This window comes from Aythya ferina (genome assembly GCF_964211825.1).
Source record: "Aythya ferina genome assembly, chromosome: 1".
Taxonomy (NCBI): Eukaryota; Metazoa; Chordata; class Aves; order Anseriformes; family Anatidae; genus Aythya; species Aythya ferina.
Window position 1 is genome coordinate 90,765,398 of NC_140296.1, and position 27,299 is coordinate 90,792,696.

The 27,299-nt window shown below is 39.1% G+C and overlaps 1 protein-coding gene across 1 annotated transcript in view; it reads right to left on the bottom strand.

Moving 5' to 3' along the window:
• LOC311444187 (amine oxidase [flavin-containing] B-like) overlaps positions 1-27,299 on the bottom strand; it is a 49,217-nt gene that overhangs the window by 1,430 nt on the left and 20,488 nt on the right. The window contains exons 4-13 of the mRNA XM_084535159.1: positions 16,418-16,522; positions 15,282-15,373; positions 12,239-12,380; positions 10,867-11,016; positions 10,039-10,198; positions 8,506-8,602; positions 7,629-7,682; positions 3,443-3,500; positions 2,365-2,462; positions 1,076-1,187 (exon numbers count right to left, since the gene is read on the bottom strand). Of these exons, the coding sequence (XP_084391285.1) occupies positions 1,076-1,187; positions 2,365-2,462; positions 3,443-3,500; positions 7,629-7,682; positions 8,506-8,602; positions 10,039-10,198; positions 10,867-11,016; positions 12,239-12,380; positions 15,282-15,373; positions 16,418-16,522 (1,068 nt within the window). The remainder of the gene's footprint in view (positions 1-1,075; positions 1,188-2,364; positions 2,463-3,442; positions 3,501-7,628; positions 7,683-8,505; positions 8,603-10,038; positions 10,199-10,866; positions 11,017-12,238; positions 12,381-15,281; positions 15,374-16,417; positions 16,523-27,299) is intronic.

Genomic DNA, 27,299 nt, shown 5'->3' on the forward strand with positions numbered 1-27,299 from the left:
CAATGGAAAACTGACCATTTATAGCACCAAACACACCAGAGATGAGTGGGAAAGCAAATTATCTGAAATGACAGTAATGAAAGACAGAAAGATGAACTTCTATAGTAAAATAAAATGGAGGTGGTGATATAAAAGTTTCTCCTATTCCACTAGAAGATTTAAAAAGATCTGCCATCATTTACAATGGGCTTTTATTCTAGACAAGATTCAGGAACAATTATCAACTTTTCAATAAAAGAGAGTGAGAAACGTCTCTGTACTGGATTTTACACATATTTTCTCTCCACTAGCAAGTGAGGGAAAGAAAGATAATGTATTTTTACCAGTCAAGCTCACTTGCCAAATTCCCTGGTGACATCCATGAAGATTGTGCTGCAATGTATATTCTTATATCAGAGAGGTCATAAAGCACTACCTCTGGAGATTTTCAAGAACATTTTTTTCCAAGAACAGGTATAACCTTCACAAATGGGACAGTTTAGGGACAGATGATCCCTGTCTTGATGGTAGTTTTTAGCCATAAGGTCCCCTTCACCTCATTAAACAAAGATGAAATTCCTTTTGCTGCTCTACACACCTAATGTTTATTAAAATATTTGAGGAATTGGCTTTTTTTCAGAAGTGAAGTATTTAAATTCTGGCTTAAGGACTATATGTAAGGTTATATTGATGGTATTTCACTACATAAATGCCGATGTTGTAAACAGTTGAAGGGACTGGCTTGGTCTGCAAACCTGCAGAACTGAACTGTTCCCAGTGAGGCTAACAGCCGTGATCTCTCAGTATGGTGACTAACATGAAGTGCCCATCTGAGGGAATGATAACTAGATGAGAATCTTGGATTTCTGTTAAAGAAGAATAATGGATTTTGTTGCTGGAAATAGAATAGAGTTTGATCAAATGGACAGAGTTCCTCCTAAGCACTCCAAGTCTAAGGGTTCTTCACCCTTCACCCTTTTCCAGAATGCCTGAAGATGTCAACACGAAGGTCTCATTTTGCCTCCAACCAGAAGAAGATCTTTCATTTTCCATCAGATATTTGACAGTGTTGCCTGCTTTGGGTTTGCGCCTGTACCTCTCTGGCTGCTCTTTCTCCAGCCTGTATGGCCCCCTCCATGTATCCGCTCCACTCTGTGGCTGTCTCTGTGCCAGCAAAGTAGATCCTGCCAATGGGCTGCCGAAGAATCCTTAAGGGGGAAGAAGCAATAAGTCATGTCAGCCAGATCAGGAAAGAAAATTAAATCCTTGGGTGAACACTGGAATAGAAGTTTTTAAAATAACAATGGGTACTTAAAGATATTAACTTTGGATGAGTTGAGATGGATGGGTAGGCTGTCTGCATTACATTGCATTTCTTACAGTAAGTGCAACAGTGTTGGTATTTTCTAAACATTTACACTGCACTTCTTGCAGTGCTATTTCTGGATGTGAATTTAATGTTCATGTAGGTGTAAAAGACAATTAGGTTGAGAGGAGACTTTTTATATCTCAAGACTTTAGCCAGTGTCTTAAATACCGGTGCTAGGTATTACTCGTTCTTCATACTTTTCAGTGAAACATTCTAGATATATACATTCTAAATGTAAAAATATTCTAAAACATATACCCATAATATCTAAGCAACAACCAAAAAAAAAAAAAAAGCTTTTTTTTTTTGAGCATTCACAATTAGTGTCATTAAAATTACCTTAAAAACTAAGGCCTCCATATATTCTTCATTACAACTGTTTTATTGATCTAAATTCGTTTTGAATTGTGAAAACTTGTATTTCAAGTAGGCATTACAAAATACATATCTGAAAGCCAATCACTGGTCTGAGCAGTAAGTCTTTTTCTTCTTGGTAAATCTTATTTCCATGCAAAAATTTATGCCTGAGAGGACTGTAAACAATGGCACACTGATTGCTGTATTAAGCCTTGTCTGCTAAAAGAACAGGCCAAAGAAATCACTTGACTGTCAATGTTGACAGGAATTAACTCTCCACCAGTATTTACAAAACACCAGTTAAAGATGTGCTGGAAATGGTAACACTGATCTCAAATACCCAAAGGTTGTTTTGTAAACAGATTATGAAAACTTCCCAGTTCCTTTCCAAAAGCCTACTAAGTTGTATTCATGAAATAACAAAAAGGAAAAAAAAAAAAAAAAAGAAAAAAAAAAGAACCCTAATGATACTGTACTCATCCATCATAAAGCCCAACTGAGACAAGTGGAAGGTTATAATATCTGTTTAAAATATTCTCTAGCAATCTCAAAGGTATAAAGCCAACAGAATGACAGAGGATTTATGACCCTTTCTGAGATTATTTATTAACTTGGTCTTATCTTGCTACTCTGAAATCCACTATAAATAGACACCATACCTTCCATACTGAGTCATTATGCCTGGTGGGAAGTAGGCTGTGTAGCATCCTCCAGAATACTGCTCTTCACACCAGTTCTTCTCTTCATAATGTACTGGCTGTAAAACAGACATTAATTCACTCAAGGAAAGGACAAAGTCCTAAGGAAGCTAATAAAAGAACTGAGGAGACAGCAGTGAAGAACAGTTTATGATTTGTTGCATGACAATGCCTGACATAATGAGCACATTTAACAAGTCTCTTAATGCAGCACAGATCGGAAACAATAAAATAAACCTTAATTTTAGACACTGCTAGCTGATGTTTTTATTTATTTATTTATTTATTTTAAAGCTAATCTGGGCACTGTAGAACATAATCCTCTTAATCTGTCAATGTAAATTTACACTTTGAGCACAAATTTATGCTTTGGGCCATGCAAAGAAAAATTAACCTCTGCTGTAAACAGGTGTAATACTTGTAATATATGCACAGGATACAAACACATACTGTTGAAAATGTGACATGGTGCTTGCATGGTTCTGTGTACAATTATCATTGTGTTTAAAATGATGCAATCTTGAGATTGGTGTCTATAACATTTAACTCACATAGAATTTCCCTTAAACGATATAGGGCTTTGATCACACAATCTAAGTGTGAGTTCACACAAATCCTATCAGTTATTTACCATTACAGGGAAGAGAAGACAAGGGAAAGTCAAAAAGAAAAACAGATGCAGCAATGGATCTTAGCAACTGCTAAGACAGAAGAAACATTATGTTCAATATGGACTATGAGAGAATTTTGAAACAGTTGAGATTTATGGTGGTAACCATAATGAATGCCACCCTCATCAAGGCAGAGAATGAGGACAGATTTGCCTTTTTAACAGGTTCATAAGCTCTTTCTTATCTTCACCGTCGAATACAAAGCAAGGCTTGCTGTAACGTTCTCTCCACTCCAGAGGAGCAGGTACTTCTCTAGCAAAATGCTACATAGTGCTGTGCCAGAGCACTTCTGCATTCCAGTTTCTTTCTCCCCTTTGCCTCTGTAACACAACTGATGAGAGACACCATGATTTAGACTGTGTGCTTACATGTAAAGCTTCCTCTGATCCCAGAACCTTTGCATAGAGCTCACACAGCCTCGTCTTCCTGCAAGAGAAAAGCAACAGAAGACCTATGTGTAAGGAAAGAGAAAATACACTGCCTCTAATGTTCCAGTTTCAAGAGAACAAGCATTAGTATCTGCTCAAACTTGAGGTTCCAGCTTTTGAGGATCTAATTGTTCAGACTCTGGAGCAGATGACTTCAGAGATCTTTCAGTCAAACTTCTATGCTGCGTAAGTGCCAGTTTCACCAGCAGTTATGCAAGCAGTTCCTTTAAGACATCTCTAGCAGACCAAGTTCATATACTGCACAAAGATTCTCTAAACTGTCAGGAAAATAAGGAAGACGTCGCACTTTTTTTTTGGTCTTGGCACATAGTCTAAATTATAATTTGTTCCTACAACGATGCAGGTATTGGTAGCCTGAGGCTCAGAGAATCAGTACTTTATTTCTGTATCTATAAAATCTCCTCCTGTTTTAGTTTATGAGTCTATAAATCCATGAATATACTTCATGCTGTAGTAAGCCCCAAGTGCAATGAAGTTCATTCCTACGAGCTTTTGGGTCTTACTGCTAGTTGTACCACACCAATTTCCAAATAGAAGATCAAGATGAAATAATGATGAACAATTATGAAAACCAAGCAAACACACAAACACAACACTGGAAAGACATTTATTTGGTTTACTTCTGGAAGCAAATTCTGCCCTCCACAGAGGGCCATGCTGGGCACAAGGGACAGCAATACAGCAGTCCCAGCTCTGCAGGGACCGTACTTCCAGCTCTATAAGCCTATGAGGAAACCATATTTATGCTGACATACAACACAGCCCAGCTATACCCATAAGCAGCTGAGCTCAAAGAATGCTATGGAAAGAAGATGAGAAAAAGAATAGGAAGGTCTGAAGGCCCTTAATGAAGGTGTCCTTCTGTGCAGGCTGGGGCTGGAGCAGCAAACACGGAGGCTGCTGCTGTTTGGGAAGAGCTGTGGGCCTGGCGTGGTGTTGTTGCTGGCACGTGACAGGCCCAGCGGCAGCGTTGAAGGGAAGCAGCCCCTTCCTGTAGCCCCAGGACAGAAGCAGAAATGTGTGGTGACACATAAATTGGCTAGGGGGCTCAGAGAGCTGCGGGATCTAACTATGAACATCTCTCTGCAGTCAGGGGTTGGCAGGGATCCAGCAACAACCATAATGGAAGGGCCCATTTCCTCCACCTCTGTCTCTCCCCAAGTGAAGTGACCACCTTGCCCTGCAGAGCGCCAGCACCCCCACAGCATCTGAACCAAATGAAGCCATTTTAACAGCAAAGCCCCCTGCCAGGGTCTGCCCACTGCCCCTCACAAATGCTCACCAGCTACTGCTTTCAAGGCAGCTCAGTAACACCACAGGGCTTCATGGCAAAGTGAGCATCACCTTGGGACCCATCTGCTTCTGCTCCTCCCAGCACCATGACAGGGATGAGGAGCATCCCTCCAGGTCTGCCTGTGCCCTGCCCCTTTTCCACGTGTGGGTTGCAGACCCTCCAGGGAGCCTGGAAATGGCACAGCAGAAACTGGTAGGGATTCTCATGTATGGACACAAGCAGGGCTCCAAGACACTGCAAGCCCTCTGCTGTTTGCCAACTATGTTGCAAACACGCATAAAGTTAGTTTAAGATAGTTGTGTAAAAGAAAATATTAAGCTTCAGGTCAAGGGCATCTTCAGACTACAAAGAAACTTCAACCCTGGAAGGAATTATTTTTCAATAACGAGATATTACTTGAAAGAAAACAAGAACAATGCACACAGAAAAGCAGTTTCCAAAGGACTAAATTGTACCAACAATAAGCCTTCACTGAGGACATCCCCCTTAATAGAAGCAATCCTTGCAGATGCAGTGGCCTCTCTGCACCATCTGCACCTTTTGTCTTGGAGCAGTTTAAATAAATTCATATTTATAAATTTGTGGCTAATGCCCGTATGGAATATATGGCATATGCAGCAAGTAAAATCCTTATTTCTGGGCCTTGAACTCAGCTGTGAAATTACCACCAGAACTAAATAGGCGGAGTGTTATGCCTGGAGCTACCAAGGTAGGATCCTGTTGAGACCGACACCATGCCCAGTGCTTCCTCCCTGCAGTGAGGATGAAGTGCACATGCAGGCACTCATCTCTCCTCCCTGTTCTTTCATGCCAAGGCTGTGTGTGATGCCTTTGTTGCACAGTTGCGAAAGGTAGGGCACAATTTAAACACTGTAATTAGTCATTGGCACCTGGCCTGGGAACGCCAGCTGGAAGGCAGTGGTGGGCTTCACTCCTTTGGATCTGGCTTAAGCTGTAAAGCAGTTCCCATCCCCTCCCACCACTGCTGTTCAGCCAGGAATTAAAATAGCTTCCATGGACTCTACATCCAACTCCTCATATGCAGTACTGAAAACCTAACCCTATTGTCCATGCCATGATAAAGGGAGAGCCCAGCTATTGCTGATAAGAGAGCACTGTCTCAGGAAGGCAGCTAGTCCACCCTGCTCCTGCAGTCTCTCCTTGCAAACACCAAAGCCCCATCTAAATGACACAAACCATTTGCTTCCTGAACTTACAGTGGGAGAAGACCCAGCTTTGCACTCTGTCTTCTCCTGAAGATTGGTTTCCAGTGAAGAAGCCTTGTACTGATGTTCAGGGGAGGAGCTGCAGTTCAGGAGGCTCCTGCCTTGTCTGACTGTGACCAGGATTGCAGGGGGCAGAGAGGAACCCCCAGCCCTGGCACCGGGGTGCATCTACCAACCGTCGCACATTTCATGTCCATTCTTTACCAAAATGAAGTCCTTCCTATTCTAAGATTTATTGCACAAAAGACAAGAGTTCTAAATCCTTTTGTTTAAAGCTTGACCATAGGCAGCAGTGGTCAGCTGGTCATGCTAACACTTTTAATGCCCAGGGAAGAGTAGCCTTTCTTCAACAGTGCCTCACAAATAGCTAGGACAGCCCTTCATTTCACAGAAATAGAAGCTCTTCTCAAGTACAGCAAATGCTCAGTAATATCTTGTATGTTGACACACAGTGTAAGATGCCATTTGGTGTTTATGATGGCTTAAAATGCGAGGCATGCTGGATTTCAGAATACCTACACTGCTTTTATCGTCAGTCACCTGCTGGGGGTCTATTTCAAAGCCTGAGTGCTGAGGAAAAGAGAGCCTTGTCCATTCCTGCCAAAATTAAGGGAGCTCTGTGGTACCTGGCTGTCATTTCAAAAGCCTGGGATATTAACAGGCCCATCTAGACCCATTATCCACAGACAGCTAGACTACCTGCAAAGCTAATCTGAGATGACTACATCTTCTCTAGTTAGGCTGGCTATTACCGTAAAAATGTTTACTTGGACACAGTATTCCTTGTGGCATGCTTGAAATACAAATGCATTTTTTTCCATGTCAAAATAAGGCTCTTCTTACATCCATACTCTATGTGTAGCTTTTAATTTGATCAGATACTGTGAAACCGTGTGATGGAAAAAAAAAAAAAAAAAAAAAAAACTCATTACTTTGTAAATTCTAATTTAATAACAGACAAAAGAGGAGTACTGTATGCACAGATTTGTTTTAACAAGACAGTAAAAAAAACACTGCCTGATAGGCTTTTTTTTTTTTCTGCAGCTGAGGATGGAGAGCTAGAAGCAGCTTTTTGAACCCTTCATGATACTGAGATCTCATTCACAGCAGCTACAGAAGTGCAAGGGTTGTGCTAAATTACAGATGCTGAAATGACCCACCAGGGTGACTAGCAAAATCAAGCAGAGTGGACAAACCTAACTCTTCTGACAAGCTTTGTAATTGCACAGTGCAGTTGCATTAAGCCAGAGAGGCAGCAGCGGGGATGAGGCTACCCTGGCCCTTCCCAGTGAGGGCAGCAGGATATCTACACTACATCTATAGTCAGCAGCTTAGAGCAGTTCATCTGTTGGACAAGGACTGGCTGCCACATCTGCTGCCAGTTTGGATGAAGACCTTACAGAGTTCTCAAAAAAAAAATAATAAAAAAAAAGCCCACCGCAAATAAGAGGACTACTTCCTTTAAGTGACACATCCACCTACAGTCACAAGGTTACAGCTTCCTTCAGATTAGGGCACTTTTTCCTGTTCTGGTTGTTTATAACAGAAGTTTGAGTCTAATAAAATCTCTATCATTTGTGCTTACCTTTCTTCTTTTGTGAGATTTGTCAGTCTTCTACACTTTCGAGCAAGAATGAAACTGTAAAAAAAAGAAGACCACAAAACAATTTGTTTCCATTATGTTACTATGTTCCCTGCATTATTTAAAATGCCAAAACCTTTTGATGAGATGATGTAATCATTAATATTAGTTCTTGGGTCGCTATCCAAACTATCCATTTTATCTTGTTGTGTAACATTATATGCTATACTCACTATGGAAAAAAACTATCTGGAAGAACCCACTCTAAAGTTCAGAGCTCATTTGTATGAGCTAAGTTATTAGGTCCCAGTGACCTAAATTTTATACAAGAGTGTGTGCAGGCATATAATAACAAGAGGTTAAACCTGGGATTGCTTGCTGGGATTGACATGGAAATTAATAACTTTCTAAGATCGATCAAGCAGTTTTTTAATAAAAATAATGTAATGCTAGAAAACAAATTTTCATTTAAAGAACTGCAAGTTTTGGGGAGGCAAAATATTTAGAGAAAGCTGTAAATTTGTGCATTAACCTCATTTTTTCTTTCTCATTTCATTCTGTTTCTCCATTTTTATATTTTGGTGCATGGCAAGGCAAAATATGACAGGCAGAAAAAGAGAAGCAATAGAATTTCATCATTTAAAATTTCCTGTTAAATCATAGTGAGGATTTTTTGGAAAGAAAATTTCATAAAAAAAATCACTATACACTGAGAAATAACCCTTTAACTATCAGAATATTCTGAGTTTTAAGCGATTCACATGATCTGTGGAGTGTTATTTTATTAAAGGATTTTCCTTCAAAAGTAGCAGGTTTTCTGCTTCAGTTGTTGCCTCTAAGACAAAATAAAGAGGTATTAAGTAGATATCTTTTCTCTTACCCTATTATGGCAGGAAAGCTACCATCAGGCTTAGTATCATCAAGTGTTAAACCAATTGCAGCATCCTCGTCCTCAATCATCATGGTACCACAATACCCTGTAAGCACAAGGAGGAAAAGAATTTAGGATCCATGTATTTGGACACATGTGTGAGCTGTGAAATATTCAAAATTTGACCGGAAAATGCCCTAAACAACCTGATCCAAAGGTACCCTGCTCTGAGCAAGGAATTGGACTAGATGACATCCAGAAGTCCCTCCCAATCCATATTGTTCTCTGACTCTGTGTTTCTAATATAAGGAGATATGAAAATGAAAGAAAGAAGAAGGAAACAAAACAAAACCAAACAAACACAGAAAGTGATCCTAACCAAGTGACAAAAATTAGCACATAACCTTCACCAATCTGCAAGGCAGCACACATTGGCTCACAGAAGTGTTAGATCCTATCTTGAAGAGAAACTTTGCATCTGAGATGTGCTGACAATTAGCAGTCTTTTTGAAACAGAAAAGCTTCTGTCTTCTTCTTTAAAACAGAAAGACAGTAAAGGAATCTATTGTTGAATTCACAATACAAAAATAAACTCCAACCCAGTTAGCAAGATTGCACAGAAATTGCAGAGAAACAGATTGTTCTCAGATACTGAAGATGTTCAAGTGCCTCTAGCACAATTGTTTCCATATGTGACATTTATGTCAGACAAAGGAAGAGATATTTGTAAATTGTTCTGAAAATGCAATTGTTCTTAAAAGAAGAATTTGAAGAAAATAAATTCTTCTTAAAAGAAGAAAAACTGTGCTATCAAAGCACAGTATACAAACTATGGGTTGTACCAGGAAATGAGAGTTACCTTTTGCCAATCCATCCCAAAACTTAATGGCCAGTATATGCCAAAATCCAGAGCTCTTAAAATCATTCACAGAGATGAAGGGTGTGTGACACTTGTAGACAAATAGGTGTGGACTCATTATAACCACAGAAGAGAAATGGGTGCTATTACATCACAGTTTGTCTGAGACTAAGTTATAAACGAGATCTGAGGAAACATAATGGAAGTATTCAGCATATAAAGGGTGCAGGTGGAGATGTCCACTGGAAGACAAGGAAGACAACCTAACTGAATCCTGCCCAACACAGTCAGAAGGCAGAGGTTTTGCAGGCTGACAGCTGATGGGATAAAACCTCTCTCCATCATACGTTTCTTGTACCTTTAGATTAGTGTATGAGTGGGAGAAACTCATAAACAGGTATCTCCAACGGAAAAGGAGAGGACAACAAAGAACAACCAAAGCAATAAGCAACAAGCGTGACTGTACCTTGCCCTCTCCCTTCATGCCTACCCCTTTCTTTTTCTTCTCCCAGTCTTCCAAAACTCTCCCTCAAGTTTCTCAAGGAAAGGCATGGGAGTATATGGAATCTCCTTCTAAGAACCACCATTCTCTAAACTCAAAGTCCACTCTGTTACTATGTACTTTCTCCCTCTCTATTCAACTGCTACTACTGCTACTATTCCCTTTAATTAAAATGTAATACCCTTCTTCCTCCAGAAGGTTTCCTTGTAGTACACAATGCATTTGATGACTGAGCCCATTGGGATTCGGTTGATGAGCTGGTTTCTCATTGGGGGCAAAGGTGGGTTGAAATGAATCTTCAAACCAAGAGCTGGGGGAATGGCACTGATCACATATTTGCCCTGCAGAAGAAATTATACATAAGCCAACGACATTCTCAAATATGTCAACCTAACTATATTGCTCTAATGATTTCAGCAGACATCTGGAGAGGTTGCAGGGTGTATCTTCTAAAGCAATTTTGGCATTTAGTACAAGAATTGCGAAACTGAACCCTCACAAAATCCTGGTTGTTAAAACAACAAACAAGCATTATGTAAACAGCCATCTGTTCCAATGATGGGCAGCTGCTCTTTTCCCAGCACTTGAAAAAATCCAGTGGAGAGATTTTCTGTCTTATAGGAGTCCGTTGGTCGCCTTTCCATCTGGACTCCTCTGTTACAACTTGGAAGCAAAGCCTGATTTTTTCTTTTTTCACAGGAAGTTTATTACTAAGCTACAGTATCATGTTCACCTTACCACTATCCTTTAATTCTGAAGGTAACTGAACACAAAGAAAATATGGTAGTGAATGACGACTTTCAACAGACACTTTGCTTTTCAGATATCATTTTACAGTTCCGTCAGTGCTATTACGCAGGAACAGTCAGAAAACGCAACCCTCTGTCATAGTCGCTTTGGTCTCTGCTACATTTTTTTACAGGATTTTGTAAAAGACAAAAAGGAAAAACTGAAAGTTTTCTATCTGTCCCAATACAAATGGTTGTTTAGATGTATGAGGTTTCATCACCTCATATAATTCATGATCTAAGGTTTCCACTACGACGTTTTCACCCGACTGGTCAATGCGGACTACTGGCTTCCTCAGCTTCACTCGGCTTCCCAGGCGCTCCATTATTTTCTCACTGATCTGTCCAGAGCCTCCAACAAACTTTCTCTCCTGAAAGACACAAAATGACGACTCAGCACAGAGGAATCAGCAAAGCTGTGCATGCAGAGCTCATATAATGACAAATATTTTGCTTGGGGTTCAAAACAAACTTCATTCTTCTGTTGTTAACAAAGTTTCTTCAGGAAGATTAGCAGTCTTGGAAAAAGTCTCCACATTATTTTCTCTTTCAGTGAACTCCTGCACTTCGCATGTCTGACTACCAGCCAAAACTAGAAGTATCTGTAACCTCATGAGAAAAAAAAAAAACACACTCTCATGTGATCTTCAAATGGATTCCACAAACCTGTGTGCATCAGCAACACTGATCACATATCCTGAAGTATGTAATCCAACTTAACTTAAACTCAAATAACCTCCAACTTACCGGAGGATTCAAATAATATTTTATGCATTGTATTTACAATTAAATTATCTATAATTACTGATGTATCTATGCATGTTTATCTGCATTTTTATGTGTTGTAATTTTTATCTTTGTATTTTTTACCTTTTTTTATCTTTTTTTTTTTGTCTTTGGGTATTTATTTGTGATTAAATAACTTACATTGGTAAAAATATAATTACTTCAAACATATTCACTAAAATTTGCATTTCTAAAGTAGAAGACCATTAACAGAGTCTTTAGTTTTTTGAAATGTAGAAGCAGCACCAAGGTACCAGTTTTGCAGTCATTTTAGAGCAATACTATACTTAAGCAGGGCTCTTCATTTTCTTCAGTCTGATTTTAAAATCTTTACAGTTTTAATTCTTGGAAGCTTGTGTCTTTAGGAACCCAGCTCCAGGCTACAATTCCAGTATTGATTTGAAGTGCTCTGCACACTGATGCAGCTAGCATTACCATCCTCATGAAGTATTTCTGAAGCAGTAAGTCTGTCTTCAGCCTTATACCAGAAGGAAACATGATATTTTCCTTTGTTTAAAAAATGAATAAACAAAATATGTATTCCAACCAGAGCCCAAAAGGAAGACAGTCGGGAACTGTTACAAATCTACTGACCCTTAGGCCAATGCCTTCAGCACAGGAACAGCCTTCAACATGAGTTTAGCAAGAGTTTGATTAATGTGTAAATGCGTGCAACTAGTTACCAATGTGCTACTAGGTCAAAGTCATGGGTGTATCCGTTCACCCTCTGAACTTAAATAAACAAGCAGAAGAATGAAGCTAAACAAGGGTTCATTGCAAGCCGCAGAAGGTGATGGCTGACAATACCTGCCCTCCATTGGTTGTTGAGAAGATCCTGGCTGTCCCCCCACACTGCTTCACATACCACAAAAACCAGAGGGCAGAGACCTCGTGGGGTTCAGAAGTGACATCCACGTTCACAAACAGAGTTGCAAAACTCTTGGCAGCACTGCAGCAAAGACAAGAAAGTAAGTAAATGTAAAGTTTGGAAAAGGGTGACAATCTCATTCTTTAGTAGGGCAGAGACTGTCTTTGGCAATCTCTTCTTCCACTGAAGATAAGGGCAAAGGCTTCCTTGATTTCAGTGGAAACAGGAAAAAATATCAATTGCTTTTATGGAACATTTTTCAGTGAACCCTGTAAAAAAATGTTAATTAAGTGCTGCTGTAGACCAGCCAAATTAGGGCTCCAGGAAACAGAAAGGCCAATGAAAGCTTATAGCATTTTTATGCTACCAATACAAAATTAGTTTATCATTCCAGACTCAGGATTAAGGGAAGCAGTCTCTGATGTCTTCACTGGACTGCAAAACCAATGCGTCCTCCCATGGCTCCTGGGTGATATTCAAGATCTGCTGTTCTGTTTGCACTTCCTGAATACCTGTCCCTCAAGCACTCAGCATATGAATTATTCAACATTTGCCATTGAAAAAAGTTAAGCATCTTATCTAAGCTAATTATCTAAACTCTCTAGTTAGTCAGCACCCCTTACTGCTCTCTCCTCTGCTGTGCTCTGGGAGGGTGCTGCAGCAAGAACAAACCAAGGAAAGAAGAGGAGTAGAAAGCCATAAGTGAGGTTGCAGTTTATACAGATTAACGCATAAGTTTGGCAAAAAAAAAATAAATAAATAAATAATGAAAGGATACTTTTGGTCACACAACTCAGTATTTTAAATGGTGGTCTGGTACCCAGTGGTGATGAACACAGAAGTGGAAAAGTGGCCTGTGTCTGAAGAAGAATCACTGCTTTATGTTCTCTAGTTGGTGCTTTCATTACAGGAATAAGCAAAATGGCAGCTCTACTGGAAATTATTGTATAAACCTGTACAATATTTTAAGGTGAACTAAGACAGTTAATTAAGGCTCAGGCAAATATTCCTCCTGTGAAAAGTAAACACTTCCTCTGCCCTCACTCTGAGAAAGATTTAAGAGTGACATGGAGAACATGACCAGGAGATGCTCAGCTGAACTGCATTGTGAACTACAGTGACTGAGTACCTATAGGTATTTCATATGCCAAGCACTAGGTAATCAATAACTTCTAAAGCCAGTACAGAATTCACTTTCAGTTGTTTCTTCCTTTTTTCAGTCTTTGAACTTCAAAAAAAAAAAAAAAAAAAAGAGAAAAGCATAACTCAGACATAATATTTCAAACTCAGCTGTAGTTCTACACATAAAAAAGGGTTTAATGTCCTTGCTAAAAACGTACAAAGCCCTGCTGTAGTAAAATGCTGCCTCATTTTCTAAAATATGGGTTCATTCTGGCTTTATTCTTGACAGCCAAAAATAATACAGAAAATATTTATCATTTTTTATCTATATAAACACGTACTGAAAAATATGATCAGCTCTGAAAGATGGGAGAATTAGTGTATGTACTTATTAATATTTCATAGACGGAAGGTACTAGGCAGTGGTTAAATCTTCATTGTTTCTGCTGCCTTCTCCCACTGCTTTTCAGTATTTCAGTTTCCCAGTTTCTTCTGGTGTTTTACCTAGTAATGGCAGAATGATTTCAACAGGGCATTTCCAGCATGCAAGTCTAGCCAAAAGCAAATCTGTACAGCCTGAGAGATGAGAGGAAATAGTAGAAGATTACCCTTCTGGATGACTACCTTCTGGGGTGGGAAGTTTCTACAGAACGTTATCTACATCTTGAGCAAACCGGGCAAATCAAGCTGAGATGCACATATGAAATTTGAAAAGCATCTTGGAATTAAGGGAGGCTGACAGTTATGCCAATATTGAGGTAAAATATCAAGTCTTATTCCATCAGAGAGTCTGAAAAAATATGACTGTAGTCCTGTGACCTACTGGATATTGAATAGCTACCAACGTGCAGTGTTCTGCTAACCCGCATAGTTCCTTACCAAATCAGAGGTTAAAAAGGCCAGCAGGATGGACAGTATACATTTCTATTTCCTTTCACTGAATATGCATGGTGGCATAAATGAGAAATGTTTGTGTACAGCTATAACGTTTGTTGCAAATGAAAGCAAAATGACCAGAAGACTGAGTGCTTTTGCACAAGAGCCTCCTGTTCTTTAGCAATGCCCATGTTCCTCTCTAAAGGCTGGCTGAAACCATAAACATGCCCCCCAATACCGCTGGCAGTGTCATTCTGAGAGGGTGCTGTCAGGCTTTTGCACTAAGGTTGTGCCTGCTCCCTGCAGCAGGGTGTTTGATGCTTAGAAATTCTAACACTGTTGCTGTAGAAATCAATCTGCTTTGCAGCAAGGCTGAATTCATGTTTTTTTGCTTCAGTGTGAAGAAAACCAATCAAACTGCTCTTGAATGGCAAGTAAAGAAAAATTGCTTTGATGTATACATAAAAACAGGAAGCATTCTCAGTTTCCCTGGGTGGTATATAGTGCAGCAGTTAAACAATAGAACAATGGATGTTTGAGTGATTTATTGCCATTTCAAGACAAATGTTATAGTACTTCGGAAAAATCAGCTGGTCCATTACAGAATAGATGTATGCTGTTCCATCAAAAATATAATTCAAAAACCTTCTGTAGCCAGAGCATTTTTCCTTGAATACTTAAACACATAGTAATATGTAACATATGAAGGTATTACCCAAGTATTCAGAAGTAACCTCTCCCACAAAACCCATTTTCCTTATATCTTTGTATTAGTCTAAAAAGTTACGGATATGTAACAGAAACTATTGCGTGTGCTGATAGGTGTTGTGTTCTACTGTAAAAATATTTTCTTATCACATTTCTTCAAAAAGCTGTATCCTAGTGGTAATTATACCTGTTTGCCAAGTAGTAATGTCTACGTGGAGTTCTAAGGTATATAAATATAAGCTTTTGTATCTACTTCCATATTAAAGAGTTTCTTACTTTGTCCAGCAAATTTTGTCTATGAAATCTTGCATAGTCATTTTGTCCCATTCTTCTGCATGTGGAGCTTTCCACGGAGCTTCATTAGGAATCTAAGGTAACATAAAATAGTATTCATCAGCAAATGAATGAGTGGCATAAGAAAAAGACAACAAAATGAACAGGTTGATTTCAGGTTAAAATTAGAGGTCTGGACTGTTGTTTAGGTCTATTGTCAAAATAACCTTGATATAGTGTTTTAATATATTTTTTTAATAACTCATTCTGAATGTGTTATTTTCATAAGAAATAGTTACCTCTTTGGGTTAGAATTAAAAGTTCAAGCAAAGAAAAAAAGGAGAGAATTAACATTAGAAGCTGAATGACTGCATGAAAGAGAAATATGCAACACAAGAGGCAGCAAACAGAATTTATGCTTTATCCTCAGTATCTGCAACACTGCAGACATAATCTCATCTTTACATGATAACTCTGCCTGCAAATTCCTGACAGGTAGTACAGTGAACTTAACAGAAGATGCTTTTAAGGATTGTTCTTTTTCATATATGTATTTTTAGGTATAAGAATAGAGAATAATTTTAGAGTTAAGAGCTACAAAGATAAAACACAGTGCTGAGGAATGGTTCTGGGTTGTTCTATAGCTCTCTTGTTCATCTGTGCCAGTAACAGCCACCTCTTTTTAAAATCTTGTAGCTCAATGGAAAATATGCACTAATGGTAACAAACTAAAATGGTTGGTATGAATTTGAGGGTGGAGAAGGACATATTTTACAGGCCTACAAGCCTCTTAAAATGCTGCTTACTCAATTTAGCATAATGCTAAAATCACAAGCAAAAACCCTGATGCTCGTTAAAATAAAATTAAAAAAAAAAGAGAGAGGTAGGACTGCAGACAGGCTTAGCAGCATGGCTTTCAGAATGAGAATGCCAGGATGCCATTTATAAATGTGCTCTGACTACCAATGTATACCAAATTACATGTTTTAATACTGTTCATGGGAAGAGCTAGGCATGTTCAAGCTAGACCAGCTTTGCCTGTCTACATCCTAGTCCCATCTGCACTCTGCCCCACTGATCAGCTTCACACGGAGACAAAGCTGAGCTGAAATGGTCAGCTGCAATTCCTCCTGCCATACCTCCTTTCCCATTTCATCCATAGTCCTCCACAGGTTGTTGTAGTCCAGGTAGGCCAAAGGATTCCACAGAGGAGGAAATGCACCTTTGAAGGGGTAAGATTTACCCTACAAGATGAAAATAAATAAATAAATAAATAAATAAATAAATAATAAAATACAATCACTGTACTGATAGTTTCTATGTGCGGGAAACCACACCAAATGGTTACGTTCTGACTAGACAAAAGCAAAAATTGAATCAATACATGTAATGGCTTCTGACAGATGATGTCTGTGGGCCCACACTGAGCCACAGGAGGCTCCATCTGAACACCAGGCAGCACTTCTGTGCCGTGCAGGTCATGGAGCAATCTCCCAGGTTATCTAGGGAGGTTGTGTAATCTTGGACATCTCCAAAAGCTGCCTGGACATGGTCCAGGGCAGCCTGCTCTGGGTGGCCCTGCTTGAGCAGGGGATGGAGTAGGTGGCCTCCCTTCCCACCTCAGCCGTTCTGGGATTGTATGTATGCAACTTAAACTTGACACACAGTTAAGTCAGTTGTGTGCAAAACCGGTAGTGCCTTGTATCTTGAAAGTTTTAAATTGGATACTTCTGGGCAATAAAACTAATATCCTGCAGGAGAGTCACTAATATCGGAGGAAAAAATGAGACAGAACAGTATTGCTCAACTGAGATGAAAAAACAGCTATTTTTTTCCTGAAAACAAGAAACATATGTTACATATTTTCCTAATTGTTCATGAAAAAACTTAATTGGTAATTGCATTTAGTGACTTTTTTTTTTCTTTCAAAATCAGACCAAAGCAGCTGTGATGAGCTTTATTATACACTAAAATCATAGCTCAGAGACCTTCCTGGAACAAACTCTTTCCAGCTAACATGCACATCCCCAGCCCTATAGAAAATGTAGTATTTACTAATGATCACTATTTCTCCCATTCAACAACCACACCTCTGGCCATACATTCTCGATAATGACAGTCTGGCCAACATGAATGTCCTAATTTCATCATTATATATTTAATAGTTAGGTTTTAATACATTCAATAAATGTCGCCACTACTATCAGTCCAGAAAGTCCAGTTTAATTAAGGGCAAAAGACAACAGTTAATTTGTAAAGCTTTTTTATTTGCAAGGGATTTCCTTGGCTTACTATATGTATGGCAACATAACAGATATAAAAAATCACAATTAAATGCACATTAGCATTGTATGGCTACTCATTTCTTCACAACACATTCTGGACTCCATAAAATTGATGACCAATAAAGGCCATATTGTGTTCCATCGTTGATTTTTCAAAACTTAAATTACCTATTTAAGAGGGCACTGCATCAGTATGAACGCCAATTGGTAGAATCATTAACTTTTAATAGATATTGATACAGTGCCACACCAACTGATCACTCTGGCTTCAGAAGAAATGCTGCATCAGGATTAAATATTTGGAGCCAGGTTACAACAAACAAAAAACACTGTGTCTCATTGAAGATAAGTATACAAATACCATTTACATGAAGAAGCATCAAGCTTGGTTTGATTTAGCCACTTAATTAATAATGCGAAAGAAGGGACAGAAAGTACATTATTCAAACCTGCAAACACCAGAAGAGAGAGTAAAAGGATCTTGAGAGACTAAAAACTTGGTCTGGAAATAACAAAAATATACACAACCTTATAAAATGCTGACTTATAATTTTGAGGACTTCTAATTCAAAGAGAGAGAAACTTAAAAAGCAGAAATTCCAGAAATGAAACCTCGGGATAAGAGTAAGAGCAACTTAGAAACTAATTTACAAAACAAAACAAAACAAAACAAAAACAAAAACAAAAAAAAAAAACAACAACAACAACAACAACAAAAAAAACACAGCAAGTTAGAGTAAATTAAGAAGAAGCTTTTTTTTTTTTCATGTAGTCTTTGTAAGGCCATGAGACTGTAATGAAATTCTTGTAAGAAACACTAAGGTAATGAAAGTTTGGAAGAAAGCAAAGTGAAGGAACAAAGGAATTAATTCTGCAGAACATGTGAAGAAGTAGCTGCAAAACAACAATTCCATTTTGCAGTGCTTTTGAGGAGAGATTATGGTTTGTAACATGCCAAAATGTCAATTTTAAAAAAGTTTTCAATCCGCAGTTTCATAATAGTTGGATTTGATCCCCAGTCACTCTGTGAAGCAGAGGTACCAAGGCTGAAAACCTTGCATTTCCAATCTTGGAATGCACATTACAGCACATGTTCAGAAATACTGCAGAAAATGTCAGGAAAGGTTTGCTTTCATTCAACATGGAACAAAGTGTATCTATACAGCTCTTGTGCTCAGCCATATGAAAATACATCTTATTGGAGTCAAGCCTATAGATGGAGATCATGAACCGCAGCAAGTTTATCCTTCACTTGGTCCTGAAATAGACATTTTGGTACTATTACGGAATCTGTTAAAATGAAAATAATTTGAACTGAGATACATCTTCATGGTCTACTGTCAAGGGGCTTTGAAAGAGCAATAGGTCACAGACTAAATAACCTCCTACCCCAACGAGTGAAATCTGAACCATGTTGGTAATTACCAACACCAACTACCAATGAGCTTTTTTGGGCACATACAGATTTCATAGCAGCCAGAAGTCAGTTTTGCTGTGCCTTGTTCTGAGCACTGGAGCTACCCTTCACACGCATACAAACCTGCATAGGTATTCCAAAGAAAGAATATATTGGTTTGTTTTTTAATACCTAACATTTCCCAGATTCAGGTTTATGAAACATGTATACTGCTGTGCCCACAAAAACCAGGACAGCATCAGAATGGGTTATTCCAATTATTGATTTTGTTCTGAGCTTCCTGCTCTGCCAGAGGCAATCCTACCTGAGTTATCCCCTCTGAGTTAACTCAAGTCTTATGAATTCCCTGTGGTGTTTTTTCATGAGTGCACGACTAAGAGACACATAAAACACATCTTTGTTTTAGTATTCTTCTATTTCACTGCATTTGAACTGCTGAAAGGGAAAACTTGGGTATGTCTCTTGTGCAGAAATCTGGGGCAACAATACTCATAAAGCACAAGAACAAATCTCAACCTGGAAAAACAAAAATAATCACTAAAGTGAGGGAGTCTCCTGTGAATGTTACATTTAAGAGCTCCTAAGACATTATGTAAGGCCTGATCCTTATTTCCTATGTAGACAAAACTCCAGGAGCTGCCAGGCAGAACTCAGTCTGAGAGTGTAAGACTACGATCTATACAGAAACAAAAAGAACACAACCAAAGAAAGACAACATATTTCTGAGTAATTTCTGAGAAAATAAAACATTTCAGCTTTGCTGATGAATTTGTACTTTTGCAGGTACAACAAGCTTTTTGATACTTAGGCAAAATTTGCCAATTTCTATCATATTGCTGGGAATAGCAGTCTACAAAACTATTGGTGCTGCATAATCTCTAATGAAAAACAAAACATGTGGATGAAAAATATGCTCAAAAATGCACAAAACATTTACTCTTCAAATGTTTTTAATACCCAAATCAGAGCAGTATATAAACCGTAATAATAACCATCCCATCTAAACATTTTGATAAAACATTCTAATGCCAATACTGTTTGTGAACTCGGTGGCATTTAATAGAAGGCATATATAGTTTTTAGAAACTGATTCATAATGCCACGTGCAATGCTTCCAAAAGCAGAACACCAGCACTGGCAGCTGGAGGTCTACCCGCTATTGCACGGGTCACTTGCTGCTTAAGAAGATTGTTGCCGCAGTATGGGCTAAAGCATGCTAAAGGAGCTGAAACAATAGGGAGCAAATTCTAGTAACCTAGCTGTCTCAGGAATAAACAAACAGGGAAATGAGGAATCCAATGTAAGATGTCACAAATATTACAATTCCTGAAAGATTTTTCTCATTTATCTGTTTTGAAGAATGTCACGTCAACCAGTGTTTGGCTTAGTTACACTAGACCCATGTAATCCAAGTGGTATGGAAATAAATTCTCTACAGACATCAGCTCTGCCTCAGGGCAAACAGATAACATAACTAGAAATGGCTTACTACTACAGAGCTGGGAAAATATACAGCATGGTAACTGAGTACCAGCAGCCCCTTGAGTATCAGCCCCAGCACCTGGGAGGTCATAGGGACGGGTCCCACACACCTCCTCCTGGGAGAGTGGGAGTGAGAGAATGGTTAGGGGAGAAAGGACATCCTCTGACAGAAAGTGTCATCAGTATCTCACTGCACATTGAGATCTCAGAAGAAAGACTGGTTTTGCAGGCACAAGACCACTTTGTGCTCCCCTAAATTTTGCGTACCCAGGCAGTACCCAAGCTGTATTCCACATCATAACTTGCAGCCCCTCATGCCAATGATCCGTGAAGTTTTTAGAACTGAACATGAATATAGCCAGATTTCAGTGTAGGAAATAAGACCACATGATGCAATCCCTGCACCGGTGAGTGAGCACAGATACCCCCTCAGCTAAGCTCTCTAAGCCTTGGAGTAGCAGCTTCTAACTTCACCAGTATGTCAGTCTGCATGTTAATCTGCGGTTACACAGCTTCACGGGCATGTAGTGCCATCTGCTGATTCATAAGCATCACACACCTTGTTTTCTCAGCTTAAAATCCTGTCATTCATGTAAAGTGCAGAAATGGTAAGATACGAAGTCATGAGAACAAAAAAGAGAAATAGCAAGGAGTCACATCAGGCTGGAATTCAGGACCTTCTCACTCTCAGTTTGTCATCTGCTGCACCATGGAAAACTGTCCCTCCCTTTTTTTTTTTTAATCCATACTATCTATAGCATGTCCTTGGGGCTCAGCCTTTGATTAATCATAATTCTCAGTAAAACGTGGCAACTAGCTGGAACAAATGAAATCTCCAGCAGCTGAGACAGGTAAATAGCTTCCCGTCAGTAATAGGTAAATAGTTCCCTTCTCTGAGAAACTGTTCCGTTCATAAACTTAGCTGATTACTATGCTGGCAGGTATCACAAAAATAAAAAGATACAAAGATCAGAAAATATAAATGCAGTGCAAGAAAATCCAGATAACTAATAGTGCAAATATGCAATATTAAGATGTGCCAAAATACCCTCTAAATATATTTCAGTATTTAATTCTGGATCATCGGCTCTGGATGCCAGTGTGTTTTGTGAAATTTGATCATCAAAAGTAATTTCATTTTAAGAGTAGTATAGCCAGACACATTGGTCTGAAACATGCCTCTTGAAAAGGAAAGGAGCTAATTGGGAACAATGTATTTCCTCTGTATTATGAAGTCCATCTTCACTCTGCCACCACATAAGTCAAAAACTCGAATACGTCTTGTCTGAAAAAAGGCAGAATAAGGAAAACAAATAGCAATGAGGTATTTTAGAAAGAAAACTTGAGGTTCTGCTCTGAATTTAAAACAGAATATAATCCTTTGATCCAACCAGCTGAGAAAAAAAGTTGACTAGAACCAGACTTCTTATTTACAGATTTAAGACACACTTTTACAAAAAGTGCTCAAGTGTCTTATGAAGTACATATTTCAAAGGACTGTGGTTCTAAATGCTCTTTGAAAGTGGACCTGCACAAGACTTTCAACACCTGAATTAAACCTCCCAACAAAGTGGATAAAATCAATAGAAACCTTTCCTGAGTATTTCTAGAGTTTGTCTTAAAAAAACCACAGCTCCTTCCCCTCCCAAAAGCAGATAAGTGCACAAAAATACATAAGAACAGGAGAAAAGAGGAGTTTTATTTTGGAGAAAACAATGAAGCCAGCTCTCTGCCTGCCCACAGATAACATAACTGAGCACAAATTCTCAAAATGAGAATGCTGTAAGAATGCTGTATTTAACACAGGAGAAAATATTGGACTCACTGGTTTTGTTTCTGAGATATTCCAGGTTCTAAAATTTCTTACCTAAAAAATGAAACCTTCCATAAAATGTTACAGACATATGAAACCCAGCAGTGTCAGCCAGTTCTTTCAGTATGAAATACACATGTATTCTGTATTTCTGTAGACCTCAATCAGCTTCCCAAGGGAAACAAAAATCAGTTCTTGTAATCAAATGCAATTGAAGCTTTTCTCCCAGCAGCCTGAATTAAATAAGCTAGGTGGAAGCAGAGCTCCTTTTCCTTATCTCCTAGGAAACAGACCCTGTGGTCTGGGAGGGCTGAAACTGAGGAAGTTTCTTTGCATTCAGTTTTAATTAAGAAATGCATACTTTATTTCCAGTTCATTTTGCCTTACTGCTTTCATCCTCATGCTGCCATGAGGTCACAGCTGTCAGCCTTCCAGCCAATTTTCCTGATCAATAAACATCTCTTGTAAGACCCTTTTTTATGGTCCCCTTTGGCAGAGATTGCTTTGCAGATTTGCTGTACGTTATCTTGACCCTTTTAGGCTGCTGTAATACAAATATTATCCATTTTTAATTAGAAAAAGGCCTAATTACAAACTAAGTTGTTGCAATTACTGCCAGGTGGCTGGCACAAAAAAAGGGAAAATGTCCCTTTATGTACAGGGCAGGTCCAACAAGACCAGCCATTTCTATATTCCTGCTGATGATCGCTTTCATTCACAGCATGGAGGACATCCCTTGTGAGTCTAGCACATACTCTCACCTACCTCAGCCTAGTCAATGCTCAGATCGTCTCCTGAGGCTATCAGTGAGTGAATAATGGCATGGTGTTTTGTGACAGGAATGCCTGCATACTTATATCTATGAAAGAGTTTAAGCAGTGCAGACCCATATTCCAGCAAGTACACATGAACGTGCCAAAGCCCAGTAGTAATTTCAGTGTCTTCAAATTTACTTAGCTTCCTTTTCAAGACACCGAATGGCCAGCTTCTTCATGATTGAGATGATTCTCCCTAGTTCCCTAAGTTCTTGCTTACAAATTGTCAGGGAAAAAATAAAAAAAAAAAAAAAGAAAAAGATATGATGACACTTCACCTCACTTAAACTGATGGTAACTCAGTCTCTCATACTTTTTCTTCTCTGAATGCACTCTAATTAAGATACACAAAAGAAAAATGAAAGAGCTTTTATGCAGTTATTCAAAATCCATTTAAGCTGTTACAGTATGTATTATATACTATACCAAGAGATGCTTTGCAAAGAAGCAGGGCTGAAGCTTAAATAAATCATGTTGCCTAGCTTTAGTGCATGTATCAGTGATATCACAGAAGAAACCTCAGTAAATTCTCTAACTTTAGATACAGCAATCACTTATCTTGCTGCTAATTAAATCCCAATACAACAGGGCCATCACATTTTTATTCATGAATGAGACCACAGCAAACTGCATTTTAATAAACACAATAGCGCTGAAAATGAATTACACCCAAGAGGGCTGTAAATTTTTTCTTCTGCATATCTATTGTAGATCAGTATGTAGCCTGCTAACATTAGAGCAGATTTGTGGTCTTAGTTAAAAGTATTGTGTGTATAAGACTAAATATTCATCTCCAGTGATATCCTGCAGACTCAGTTCACCTTAGCAATCTCCTCAGAGTTGCCAGGTTGTATTTACACACATGAAGGTTGCGCTAACCTTGGAGAGGGCATGACATGCATTCAGATACCTCTAGCCAGTGCTGCTGGCAGAGGAACATGACGAAAGTCCATCCTCATACGAAAACTGAACTGTGGTAATGAGGGACCAGCAACTCTCTGCCAAGATCCTGTCTGCTGACTAGAGAGGGGATGTTTAATGTTTCACCCAGCATTTTGGCTTGAAAGATCTCCCTGGACATACACAGTATTTACGTCTGCCTTTCGATGCTAAGGAAAAAACTAGCAGGGCTTATATCAATTTTCATCACGTGATGAATGTTCCACCTGCAATGTACTGTCCAAATAACTAGCCACCTAGCTAGCTGTTAGCACTACCTGCACTGAGAAAACACAGAGACTTTCTAAAAACAATGCTGCTGTCTGGGGAAATTCCAGAAAAGATCACGGTATTACCCCATGGACAGTTGTGGTGGAAGAAAGATCTGGAAAAAACAAACGACAATGAGCATCAATGGCAGTGGGGGATCTACCACAGACTAATGATCAGATTTTGAGAAACAGGTTTTGTTGGTCTCACATAGGCAGTAAGAGGAGTCTCGTCCTTCTGTGTTGCCGAGTTTTCATGCAAGCTCTCCATCAGTGAAAATGGGATCAGAGTGTGCTCAGCTAGCATCACAGCAGGACAAAAGGCAGAGCAACCTTACTGTATATGAAGGAATCAAGCTCTAAAAAGATTAATTCAGCAATCCAGTCATACAAACAAATGTTTCTGTACACAGAGTTTTGGTAGCAGAGCAAACCACTTCCATAGTTACCTTGCTTTGCAAAGGAACCTGTGTCACATTTGATAACACAAGGTCTGTGCTTTAAAGTGCAGTAAATTTGCATAGCTATTTGGACTGCACAGAAGTGAAGTGCAATTTGGATTAACCAAGTAAATCTGTTCTCAATTAAACCTATACAATGATTTGATATGCTTTCATATTTTAACACCTCTTTCCAGAGACTTTTACATAGCAAAGGTAAAAGTTACCTGGACTGCATGAAGTTTAGTTTGGTTTTCGAAGACATTTTGGAGAGGGAAATAAAAAGTGCTCAAAAGCTGCAGATCTACCTATCTAAGGTAGGGCCTTGAATCCTCTCCTAGGTAGATACGGAAAAATTATCTGATTTAAGGAGCATTTCATATCTGCTTACCAGTCCGGTGAGATCACTGTTAGGAGATGCTGACAACTCAGATACTTCTGCTTTTACTTCTTTAATCTGGACTTACAAACTTAACTTCAGTCATGCTATCAAAAAGCAATGGTGTTCAGACAGCAATTTGCCTACCAAATACAACTTGCAGAGCTATCCTAATTTTCTCACCGAGGCTGATGAACCAGCACTTACACAAATGAAAAGAACATACTAATCTCCTTTCAAAGACCATGAAAAAGGCCATTTAACCAGTGGAGGGAATGAAAAAAAAAAAAGGCAAGAAATATAATTTTGAGTTTCTGTGAAGATATCAAACACAACATAAGCAAGGCCAAAAATATTCTAGCAATAGAACCTGGCATTAAAAAGGATTAAAGGGGAAGAAAATACACAACCTAATCAAGTTGGTAAAGCCTAATTAGCAGAGACCCTCCCAGAGATCAACAAAATGCACTCTTTTCATTTTGTAGTACAAAGAAGCTGCATATATTACTTGTATTAAAAAGCCTCTAAAATGAATTTAATTAACTATGAAAGGCTTGATTTTGCCTTGGGGTATATGTAAAAACAGCAGCTGATTTTACAAGATGCACTGTGTTGCCTGATAGTGTAGTTAGAGAAGAATTAATACCTTTAGGTTTCATTGCCTTTTTGGATTCAGAGAGATTTTTTTGGTCCAGAATTTAATTAAATTTGACCCTAGTCATAAAGCTTGGGTCAGCAGGTGAATTCAAATTCATGCCAGAGTGACAGACCATTATATATTTTGGAATCTGTTTTATAAGGTATGACTTAAGAGTACCGTTAGGATTTCAGGGAGCACATAAGAGTACTGTCCATATGCAGGGAAAGCAAGGGCAGGCCACATGGCTGAAAGTGAAAGACCTGCAAGGAATGGATTACAGTAACATGAAATGCAGACGTTTGAAGGTTATTACACTCATTTGGCCACACAATGATGCATATATTTACTGTATAGTGTTTGTCTTCTAATTCTTTAACTGCAATTCTTTAACTATTATAATACTTTCCCCACAGTTGTGTAAACATAGTAGCAAAAATGAAATAGATTAAAAATGAATGGAATTAGGAGATTCCAATGAGTAGCTACTGACTGTGTAGTATGTCCTCTTTCACTCCTTCTTGGCTACCAGGGAGTCTTGGCACACACTCCTCTTTCTGACCACTTCTCTCTTGCCTCCCCTCAGGAGTTCTCCCACAAGCAGCCACCACCAAAAGGTGAGACGTCTCTCCTTGGAGATTTTCAGTACTTGACTGAGCACAGTTTCAAGAAACCTGCCTAATTGTGAGGTAGACCTTGATCCAAGCCCAAGTTGGAATGGAAACCTTGAAGGTTTTCTTGTGTCTGTGTAGCCACGGTGCCAATCTCACACATACCTGCCAGGACTCTGCCAAGCTACTTGCCTATACCAAATTATCACAGATGCCCCATCGCCCTGTTATACCTAAGGACATCACCCATGTCCTCCCAGCATCTACCTGCAGGTCTCAGCACAAGCACATGGGTGTCTGTGTGAGTCCAGGCCCTCCTCATACATCCTCCAGAAACTGCTTGCAGCTATAACTCACAGATGCAGGCATCAGTCAAAGTGACAAACATCCCATACCCCAGGCTTGGATGACTTTAATGCCTCCTGGAGCAGTCTTCTCTCAACTCTGGATTTCCAGACAGGATTTGTACTGATGCATAAGTTCTCTTGACTTGAGTCCTAAGGCCTGTAAGGACACTGCTGACTCAGTCCTCAGCTGGGGATAAGCCTTAGTGCAGCAGTGCAAAGCCCTTTCTCTGCCCAACACACAGAAAAAGCCAAGGCATATCCTCCTCTGCCAGCCTGGATATGTCCCCCAATGCCAGCAAGTTCTGTCAGTGCTGGGTAGAGAGGAAGGCTGAGAGCCTTGACTCACTCCAGAACTCCCAGCCCTAGGCTAAAAGGTGTCCACAGATGATGGCAAAAGGCTACGCACAAACTGACCTGCCTCTGGCAATTCATGTAATAAGACAATTGTGATCAAGCGAAAGACAGATTATCCTTGAGAAGAGCCCAAACTCCTACTTTTGTGCCATTCTCTGTTTTCCTCACTCTAAAAGCCTGTTGGAAAACAAAACATCATTTCAACCGGCATGCTAATACCAGTATCCCTCCTA